General features: G+C 38.3%; 1 protein-coding gene across 7 annotated transcripts in view; it reads right to left on the bottom strand.

Annotated features, from left to right (window-relative positions):
• Window positions 1–548: 548 nt before the first annotated feature.
• Window positions 549–11597, bottom strand: part of PAPOLA (poly(A) polymerase alpha) — a 47686-nt gene continuing 36637 nt past the window's right edge. For 3 of the 7 annotated variants that reach the window (XM_074825065.1, XM_074825061.1, XM_074825067.1), the window contains 5 exons: window positions 8782–8882; window positions 6984–7204; window positions 6522–6587; window positions 4816–4890; window positions 549–2711 (listed from right to left, as the gene is read on the bottom strand). In XM_074825065.1, the coding sequence (XP_074681166.1) occupies window positions 2616–2711; window positions 4816–4890; window positions 6522–6587; window positions 6984–7204; window positions 8782–8882 (559 nt within the window). In that variant the 3' untranslated portion in view covers window positions 549–2615. Of the gene's footprint in view, window positions 2712–4554; window positions 4657–4815; window positions 4891–6521; window positions 6588–6983; window positions 7205–8781; window positions 8883–11597 lie in introns of all 7 variants that reach the window. The other 4 variants (XR_012623334.1, XM_074825064.1, XM_074825063.1 and 1 more) reach the window with 4 other exon arrangements.

The following is an 11597-nucleotide window of genomic DNA, read 5'->3' as shown; positions in this document are numbered from 1 at the left end:
TTACAGGGCAAGCTTAAACTATTTGACAAGAAGAGAAATAGTGCCATCTGCTGACACAACAAGGCACTTGCAAGAAAAGCAAGTATAAGATGCCAAAACTGTTACTGCTAATGTTTTTAAAAAAATGGAGTTCAAACTTCTAAAGAAAGTAGTACAGCCCCAAATTGTTTCTGTACACGAATGTGTTTTGTCAGCTTTTAAGAAATTAAGATTTTGAGACAGACTCCTATTCAGGAACAAGGAATGGATGGTCTTAAAATGGTTTTGGTTCCTTTTTTTTTTGTTGGCAATAAACTCTACCCCCACCAAGCCACTGCACAATCCACCACCTTTCCCTCTAACAGACTAGAGCTCAACATCCTGCTGAGTGTTACTTCCACCTCCTATATCTAACATCATGCTTATTTACAGAACATTCATTTACAGAACATTCATTTATGTACTATTTCTTTTAGGCCACACCATATTTTGCCTTAGCAGAAAATTTAAGAGCTAAGTATGAATTAAGAGAGTAAGACCAATTTTGTACATTCAGAAAAATCAGACAATTATGGGATTGTGCTGTTTTTTATTGTGTTTTCAATGGAGAAATACATCATCTGTTTACAAAATAGCTCTTGAAAAATACAAGGAGTACAGATACTATAAAACAAAGCAAAACTCCAGTCATGAGACACTACGTACATCATGCGAAAGCAACAGTCTGATCTCCAGGTTATGAAAACTAGAATTAAAAAGTCACTATACAGAAAGGTTCCAAGTTTCCAGCTTGGCAAAACTTGGGTGCAGTTACATGAAACGTTTAATAAAATGAAAAAGATTTTCTGATGTGTAAACAAAATGACAAGACTAAATTTGTGCCTGGCAATTTCGATCTAAACTCCATAGCTACACAAAATACACAGACACCTTGTACACTTCAACTGTTAATATAACCTTCTTTGGGGGGTGGACGACAGCAGGCTGCACAGGGCAAGGAAAAGAGAAATATTGTATACTAGACATCTTAGACAAATGGCAAAAAAAACCCTTCAGTTACTGCACAGCCTAAGTAAAAGATAAGCTACACTCTGACTTTGGAGAATTAATTTAGAAGGATAAGGGGAAGAGTGTAAGTAATTTAATTTTAACATGAAAGATGCACGTGTAATAGAATGGAGCACAATGGGAGAAGGGAGTTCATAAAACATGCTAATCAAAGTATGGGAAGTATGATTTGACATCCCACATATTTCAGACTTAAGTATAGTAACATGAAGTTTGTTATCTACATCTGGTGTTACTGTTGGTATCCCTCATGTTCCTCAAATACTGCTGTTCTTTGCCATGAGAGATTCAGTTCTTTCAAAAGAAAAAGTTGTTACTTTTTTTGATAGGACTACAAGAACAAAAAATAGGAGTAAGAGAGCTTACTAGATGTCAAGTGCTTACTAGAAATATGATTTTTAAAAATTCAGTGTTGTTCAGGATGTAAAACTATTTCTGATGAGCCATCTAAAATAAAAAGGTTAAAATTCTTAGGGAAAAATCTTTTTGCCTTTATTTAAAATTTGAAGCTTTTTAACGCATATAGGACTTTTATGGAGTGTACAAAAATCATCTTATATTTAGTGATTCAAAGGCCATCAAGACAGGTGTTATATTTCACAGGCACGCAATATTTACTTAAACACTTTAGTCATGGGACAAAATTTTGAGTTTGTGCCTACAGGTCACAAGGTATTATGATTAGGTAAGGGGCGGGGGGGGACCGACACGACGACCCAATTGAGTACATGGCTTGTTTTTATCTTGTATAAATAACTACTGTCCTATATGGTGCATACAAGCTGCAAAAAAACCCCCAACATCAAACACAAAAGCTTTTCCCAAGAAATAAAGGGATCAAAAAGGGAATAAGGAGTTTGAATAGCTCAAAGAAAAGTTTATTTGTTATTTGATTGCTGATCTGTATGCACCTTAAAACAATCCTACAAATAAAAGTAGACCACATCTTAATCATGTCCCACCAATACCAAAACTTCCCAATCACTTCCTCAACTTATGTCTTATTACCTCCAAGATTTGACATTTCATTTTAAAGGCTTACTGCTGCTTGATGGCAGTTGAACTAGATATACACTTTGTTTTCAATGTACAGTATATCACAATGTCATCCAATTTGCAGATTACTACTATTGAAGAGATTCTTCAATAAAACGAAAGTGTATCAGCTGAAGATCTAAAATTAGTCATACTCCAATAAAAAAGTACATAAAAGTGCATTTAAGGGATTCTTATGCCAGTTTTATCTCAATTTTGAAACAATGCATCAAACAAATTCAATCAGAATGTCAAATATGGCTACAAATAGTGTTCATGTTTTTAAAGGCAGTAATCCTTCGAAATATTTAATGCAACTGTTGCTAACACATTAATTGTACTCCTGGCTTAACATACTAACCTGGACTTCCAATCAAGTGGTGATTTTAGCCCAGAAGGGAAGTGCACAAAATATACCTAAATCCATTTGCAATTATGTTCTAGTCTTGCACCCTCTGTTCTCCTTTTTTTCTAGCATTAGAAGACAACAGGTTGAGTTGGCAGATACTGTTTATGGACCCCTGAGGTTGTTTTTACCGGTTCAATCTCAATTTTATTGAATTCTTGATAACAGGAATAGGATTTGCAGGGAGAGCAGGAATATCTGAAAGGTCTGTACTGGGTGTTTTCTGAAAAGAAAAAGAAAAGAAGTTTGGTTGTATTTTAACTTTGTAAATATCAAAAGAAAAAGTACTGTAACTGGCACTAGATTTCAAAACCAAGATCTTTAGAAGGCTTTTTAAGACTATACCAAGATATGGGTAATTACAAATTTAAATATAGAAACAGATTATTTCCTTTGCCTACACAGTCATTATTAAGGAAAATTTGTACAAGAGTCTCTTTCATAGTGTGCATTTCCAACAACTGCAAGAAATTAGGAAGTGATACAGATAAAGCTGAGCCTGCTAATAACCTGTACTATAATAAAATATAATATCCACATAGTAAGCATGCCTGATTGGTGACATCTACTATCTCATCTACATGTTAAATATTTAAAAATTCCTTTGAACAATTCAGTGTTAACCTCAGTCCCTTACAGATGAATGATGAAAAACTGTCCCTTTTGCAAAGTATGTGTTTTCATACATTCCTTTTCAGACTGTTTAAAAGCTTTTTACAGACAAATTTCCAACTTTTCATACTGGTTTAGATTTACATGGAAAAGGTATAAAGTGCTATATGACTGGGTTAAGAGTGTCACCTTGAAAATAATGTGAACACTTTTTCACTTAAAAGACTTAAAACCCATTCAGCAAAATTACATCTAAAGCCAAATAAAGAAAAACACAGAAAAGGAACTCTCCCAAGATTCAGTATGATTCATTAATGTCTTACACGCTTAACAAGCCTCTATTGTTGGGTTGGGTTTTTTATTTAAACTTTGAAGTATTTCTCTTCCACTGCAGCAGATTATTTGCCATCCCAGTAATACAGTTATTATGCATTATTTCCCATGATTTATCATAAAATGTTTTCTTACATTATAAACTTTCAAAATTAATATAAGGTATATTTCAAACATGTGGAAAACTGCATTTAACTGACTGCTCCTAATTGTTGTTTTATTAAAAAAAAATAAATCAATCAAGTTAATACTGAACTGATAGGGTAGCAAAGCACAACACAAGGTGGACTCAGGGCTAAATAGAGCTTTGAATTCCTGCCTCCCCCCACCTCCAGTACCCCACTGTGGTTGGTGCTGACCTGTGGTTTAACATGTTTCTGTTTTCTGCAACATGAGCAGTGTTTTAAACAAAGCCAATGAGAATACTGAAAAATGACAGAAGAGGCCCACCATTCTTTTGCAGTTTCCAGATTACTTTCTCTAAAGTAACAACTACACAACTTGTTAAAGCTACAAAGCTTTATATAATCATCCCTCAGCAATAGGTGAGATAAATGTGGTGTACCAAATGATCTAAAAGTTTCCCTGAAGCAGTTTAGAGTGTCCATGTAACATCTACAGTTTTTGCCATATAGTTAAAAAAGCCCAATAACACCATTAATACTATTACAATATATCTCCTTTTTCAATCAATACATTTACTACACATCATTTAATCAGTGAAGTGTGCATAGAATGCTTTGTGATAGTGAAAGTTTAATCGGTAGAGCACTAAGAAAACTTGAAAATGCTAGTAAAAACATGTTCTCTAAAAGTTGTTACAATATTAGGAACAAGAATTTAAGTGAATGCCACAGAATTCTTAACTTAATGTCTATTTTTCCAATGCTCCTTACAGTTGTAATACCTGCAATGAAGCAACACAGCTGGCTAATGAATTATAAGATTACTGCTTCCCTCTCTCTCTCGTACCAAGTATCAGAATCTGAAGTTACATTTCAGACATTCTCAACCTCTACCAGAATATTTTTGAGCAGCAGCTATTTAAAGCATTTGTTTCCTTGTTAGAAAGGATTATTCTGTGATGTGCAAAGCACAAAGGAATAAACTGAGCCCCTTACTTTGAAGGCACAATTCAGAAGAGCGAATCCAGCTTCGGTCAGTTTGTATGGCAAGCCATACATGTTTAGCTACAATGCACACTCATTAAGATCAATGACCATCTAAAACACAAAAATTGTGACAGTAACAACAAGCAGCTTTCCATACAATGGATTTATATCAAAAATTATACATTTATTTTTAACATCTGGACTCATTTTAATTTCAATGTTTTCACCACAGATTCGCACACACAGAGGCGTTGTTTTCAAAAACATTACCTGAGGAGCTTGCAGAGAAGTTGTCTGAAGAGTTTCTGTTTGAGAATTAACATTCACTTCTGTCTCAAGTTGCTCCTAAAAAACCAAAAGCATCACCACAGTTACACCACTACCAATTATAAAAGCTATTTAGACAGAACTCCATTAACCAGAATGCCTTAAGTTGTGCATATACAGCAAAAGAAGAAAGCAAGTATCGGTAGTTGCTATATTGATACCCATCCTTTTATAATACAGAAATCACCACACCAGATACTGCACTGATTAGGAATTTGACATCAACACAACCTACATTCAACTGTCACTTGCTTAATCACTTAACACCTTTTATACAGAATCCTATAGGAAAACATTACATGTCACTCAATTCATTCAAGATAAGTGTAGTATCAAGGAAGACCATGTGAAAAGCTACTGAATTTGTTGAAAATTCAACTGCTTTTCCATTCCTTTTGCCATTTTGCCAGAAGGGTTTTCCTGCTACTCTAATGGGTTGAATCAGCTTTCTAGATGAACAGATGAATATCAGAGCCAGTCTTTCAGGTAAACCAGTGCGACTGCATGACTAAAGCAGGACAGTGGCACATTGTCATTTTAAGGAAAACAGGCTGTTAAAGTTGTACCATTTAGTAAATCATACCCTAACAAAAAGGCATGCGTTTCAATGGAGAAAAACCTATGTTTCTGTTAAAGAAGCTCACTGCTCCATTTCCTTCCATGCATATTAAGGACATAAGATTTAGAGGAGACTGACAATAAAAGCTAACAGGATTACCTATGTCTTTTATAATCATCTGTATCCAGAGGATCTATTTTCAATGTTAGGATTAAATGCTTACATGCATTTCTTCCTTCACCTGTCTGGAGCTCAAAGAGGTTTCAAGGTGACTACACAACAAGATATAATTCCTCACTTAAGGGTGTGTATAAACCACAGCACTTCAACATTTTATTAGATATTTTAATTTCTCAGCATATTTTCCAGAGTATTCCAAAGACAACAGAACGTGCCCTACAAAACCTGTATATGCCCAAGCGGAAAGCTGCTATCATAAAGCTAAAGGCAGACTATCACCCTTTCTGTTCACCAATACGCAGAAAAACTGTCTGCTGAACTCTAAGATATTGGAGTGGCATGCTTGACTCTCTGGAAATCCCCAAAAGGTGTGCCATAACTTTATACACACCTTTCACTACCAGAAAAGATTTATTTACAATCATTCAAATTTTTTTTTTTTTTAAATCTAAACAGTGAACAATGTCCTGGCTTCGGGATTCTCAGCCCAACATGCAAAAATCCCAATGGAATACATAGGACAACTGTCTTTAAGTAACATATATCAAGTTCGGGATGCAGGCAAAGCAAGGCATATAGACATATCCCTGATCTGATTTAACAAATTTAAATGCAAATATCATAATTAACTTTTTAGCTATGCATAATACTGTGTGAATGACCAAAGAAATCACTGTCCTAATGTGATCATGGACACAGGCTCAGCTTAGACTGGCAGCAGGTAACGTACTGCAATTCATTAATATCCGCATATACATTGAAAAAATAACATATCATTTTGATATCTTCACTGGAGAGTCTATACTATACCTACAAACACTCTCAGTCATTTCTAGAAGAAAACACAGTAATTTCACAAGGAAGATTCCCGATTAATATACACAAAATTATATAGTTTAGGCATAGATACCTTAGTTTCCATTTTTTCATGCTCATTCAAATCTATACAGCTAGTATCTTCACTTATTTCATCCTGCTGAAATCCAAACAAACCCAGAAACTATTAAAAATCATACAAATGTATTTAAAAAAAAAAATCAACAAGAAAGGTCATAAAGAGTTTTTGAAGACAGTTGTAGGACTGAACATGTTATACTCTAATAAAACAACTGCTTTTAAGACAAGAATTTAGAATCTAAGCATTTGTGCTCATGTAGTATATGTGTTACATGGTAAGTATCAGCATAATAAAAGACCACCAACACCTAAGCAAGATGAAGACATAAAGCAGCAATGCAATCAGAGTAGCAAATATACACCCCATTTAACAAAATATTTGAAACCGGAAACAAGAGAATCAACACTCTGCAGTCGAAATGAATATTCAAAGTTCTGGACATTGCTATGGTATGATGTCAAAAATCTCAAATACCTCTTCAATTTTCATTTTCTTGGGAGACTCTTCTTTATGGGGAGAAGATGTCCTTTTCACTGCTATGACAGGGCTAGGCATTTTTGTTGCAACATTTCCTGAAGTTCTTGGTGATGGATTTAATAGATACGCTGAGGAAACAATTCTAGAGATGGTAGGCTTTGGTGGTGGAGAAATGGCTGGTTGTGTGGCAGTTTGAGGAATGCTTTCATTGGAAGTACCTACGGATAAATAATTTAAAAAGCTTCAACAAGATGAGGTGACACAACCATTTCAGTTCAGTCACTGGTATTTTTCATCTCTATTCAAAACCATTGATATCAAGTAGACATCAAGGAATTGGTACAGTTAGTGGTATACACATCACGTTTGGAACAGCAGGTGTGCATACACAGCACAGTTTAGTTCCAAGCTTATTCTGACAGATAATTCTTGTACCAGATATAGGGTAGCCATGTCAGTGACACTCTCCTTGGTCTAATTAACCCTGCTTAACAGCAGGGTATACTAGCCCAGACAAAGCTCTGTGCTAATATAGATGTATTATTTTTGGTACCCAAAGAAGTTTTACTGTTTCTGTATTGGGCCATATATATGCCTTGCTGAAGACTGCCTTAAATCAAATCCAAGAGGAATCTGATACTCCCTTTGTCACTCAAACACAAAGTCTATCGTTTCGCAGGCTCAGAGTACACAATGACAGATATAAAGTCATCAGAGAGCATCAGATAAAGATCTGACATTCCATACAACCTTCTGAAAAATGCTCCATATGAGAAAGTTCTACCTCATCAGTTGCCTACCTCAAACCAATAAGCACACACATAGGTAGATGCTCCAGGATGAGAAAAGTTACACTGAGGAAATTTTTCATTAATAACTATCAGGTGACTGTTTTGGATTAACCAAAATACAAGAATTAACAACTTCTGCTTTGCTTCTGAACACAAAAACCAGTCATGTCACTTAAGGTCCATTTAGCGCTCATGGACAAACTCACACTGATGCACCTGTGACTTATAATAAAAATCAGAGAACCATAACTCCACCATCCCACATGTCAGAGTGAAATAAGACATCTTGAAAGGATAACCAGTTGGTCCCCTTTTCCATCTATTTCTGACCTGCTCCTTGTACGCAGCTAAAGTTCCATCAAAAAGAGGAGTAGCTGAACTCTGCTAAGTGAACATTTTCACCAGAGGCCTTTGTTCTTTCACTAAAAAGTCAATTGTATTTTTTTTTTTTTCAAGTATTAAGTGAAGTGTACTTTTTTTTTGTAGAAAATATGGAGGATAAAGTCAGCACACACAGTGGGACATATCTGAGAAGACATCAGTAAGGAGCATGTGTTCTGCTTACATCTGAGCCTTTTTAATTCCTAGAATCAATTTCATGAAGCACAAGGAGCAAGAACATGGGACCACAGGTTACAGACAGTATAGAACAACCTCTTGGGTTTAACTACAAAATGGATTAAAAATAAATACAAAAGTTGTTTTTCAAGCTTTAGATAGTTTTTCCTCATCTGATCAACTGAATTACAGACCTGCATCAGGTCACTGGAAAACTATTGCTATTGTGAATGGCAAACATATTCCTAAGAACAAAAGAATAAACAAACATCGTGGCACAAAACATTCCACCATGATTTCCTGAGTCCTAAAGAAATTAGTTAAATCTGTGTATCAAGGAGAACATGTTACATCATGTGTTAAGACCTCAAACTGGAAGAAAAACTACTTTAAAAACGATACAAAAAAAAAAATATATAAACAATATACTATGCCATTTTCCTTACCCCCTGAGCTTTCACTGGAATTTATTTGTGGCACAGTGACTTCAGAAGCCTGTATGTTGGTCAAAGATGCTGCTGTTATAGCTGGCGCAGGACTGCTTCTGCTAAAAAGAGAAAAATGACAAAATGCTAAACATTAGTAAAGCTATGGTGTTATATGATCTGCCTGTCATCCAGTAACCATAGCTGATGGGATTTTTACCCACATTACAGAGCAGAACTTATAACACTAGGTCATAGTAGGAAGACAGAAATGAGTGTTGGCAATCTACTATCAAACTTACGCAATGGAAGCTATTTCAAATATTTAATCTGAGTCACTTCAGAGACAGTTTTTTAGACCAGTATGAAGTTGCATTAAAAAAAGGCAAAAGTTAAGGCAATGTTAAGATTTCAGGGCCTTGGGGAAACTCGTTAAGGGGTCGGGGGCACAAATTGTGTTCTCCATCCCTTCAGTTGCGGGGACGGATGAAGAATAATACAGGAGAACTTAACAGATGAACTTGTGGCTCCAAGACTGGTGTTACCGGCAGGGCTTTGAATTTTTCAATCATGGGTTAGTGTACAGGATGCCAGACCTTTTGGCATCAGATGGGATGCACCTGTCCCAGAGGGGGAAAAAGATATCGGGGCAGGAGTTAGCTGGACTCATTGAGAGAGATTTAAACTAGATTTGAAGGGAGAAGGGGGCAAAACATCAGCCCATCTGAAGTGCATGTATACCAATGCACACAGGATGGGTAACAAACAGGAGGAGCTTGAAGCCATGATGCAACAGGAAAATTGTGACGTAGTGGCTATTACAGAAACATGGTGGGATGTCTCCCATGACTGGAGTGTGCCAACTGATGGCTAGAAGCTCTTTAGGAGGGATAGACAAGGAAGGAGAGGTGGTGGGGTGGCACTGTATGTTAGGGACTGTTATGATTGCTTTGAGTACAAGTGTAGTGAAGACAGGGTGGAGTGTCTTCACGTTAGAATCAGGGGGAAGGCCAACAGGGCAGGTGTTGTAGTAGGAGTCTACTACAGGCCACCCACCCAGGACAGAGAAGTGGATGAAATATCCTATAGGCACTTAGGAGAAATCTCACGATTGCTTGCCCTTGTTCTTGTGGGAGACTTTAACTTCCCAGACATCTGCTGGAAATACAACACAGCAGAGCAGAACCAGTCCCAGAGATTCCTGGAATGTGTGGGAGATAACTTCCTGACACAGCTGGTCAGTGAACTGACCAGAGAAGGTGCCCTGCTGGATCTCTTCTTTGTGAAGAGAGAAGGACTGGTGGATGATGTGGTGGTTGGAGGCCTACTAGGGCACAGCGATCATGAAATAATAGAGTTCTCTATTCTAAGAGAGGCCAGGAGAGGGGCCAGCAGAACTCACATCCTGGACTTCCAAAGGGCTGACTTCGTCTTGTTTAGGCACCTGCTTGACAGGATCCCTTGGGAGACGGTCCTGAAGGGTATAGGGGTCCAGGAAGGCTGGACACTCTTTAAGAAGAAAATCTTAATGGTACAGGAGCAAGCAGTCCCCAGGTGCTGTAAGAGAAACCGGCAACAGAGAAGACCACCCTGCCTGAACAGGGAGCTTTGGCTGCAACTCAGGGAGAAAGGGAGAGATTACAGCTTTTAGAAGAAGGGGCTAGCCACTCACAGTGATTACAAAGATGCTGTGAGGCTATGCAGGGTGGAAATCAGGAGGTCTAAAGCCCAGCTGAAAATTAATCTGGCTTCAGCAGTCAAGGACAACAAGAAATGTTTCTATAATTATGTCAACAGCAAAAGAAAGACCAGGGAGAGCCTCCATCCCCTGCTAGACACAGGAGGAAACATGGTAACAAGTGATGAGGAAAAGGCTGAGGTGCTTAATGCCTTCTTTGCCTCAGTCTTTAATAACAAGACTAGTTGTACTGAGGGAATCCAGCCTCCTCAGCCAGAAGACAGAGACTGGGAGAATGACCTCCCTGCATGCCAGGAGGAGACAGTCAGTGACCTACTGCATCACATAGACATACACAAGTCTATGGGACCGGATGGGATACATCCGAGGGTGCTGAAGGAGCTGGCTGGGGTGCTCACCAAGCCACTTTCCATCATTTACCAGCAGTCCTGGCTGACCGGGGAGGTCCCGACAGATTGGAAATTGGCCAATGTGACAGCCATATATAAGAAGGGTCAGAAGGATGACCCGGGAAATTACAGGCCTGTCAGCTTGACATCGGTGGCCGGGAAGCTGATGGAGCAGCTCATCCTGAGTACCATCACACAACACGTGCAGGACAACCAGATGATCAGGCCCAGTCAGGATGGGTTTATGAAAGGGAGGTCCTGCTTGACAAACCTGATCTTCTTCTACAACAGGGCGACCTGCTTATTGGGTGAGGGAAAGGCTGTGGATGTTGTCTACCTTGACTTTAGTAAGGCCTTTGACACCGTTTCCCACAGCATTCTCCTGGTAAAACTGGCTGATCGTGGCTTGGATGATCGCACGCTTTGCTGGGTAAAAAAAGGGCTGGATGGCCGGGCCCAAAGAGTTGTGAATGGAGTTAAATCCAGTTGGCGGCCAGTCACGAGTGGTGTCCCCCAGGGCTCGGTTTTGGGGCTACTCCTGTTTAACACCTTTATTGATGATCTAGATGAGGGGATCAAGTGCACCCTCAGTAAATTTGTAGATGACACCAAGTTGGGTGGGAGTGTTGATCTGCTCGAGGGTAGGGAGGCTCTGCAGAGAGATCTGGACAGGCTGGAGCGATGGGCTAAGGCCAACTGGATGAGTTTCAATAAGGCCAAATGCCGGGTGCTGCACTTGGGCCACAACC

The sequence above is a fragment of the Strix aluco genome, chromosome 4, assembly GCF_031877795.1.
Source record: "Strix aluco isolate bStrAlu1 chromosome 4, bStrAlu1.hap1, whole genome shotgun sequence".
NCBI lineage: Eukaryota > Metazoa > Chordata > Aves > Strigiformes > Strigidae > Strix > Strix aluco.
This window is presented reverse-complemented; position numbering and strand designations above follow the sequence as displayed.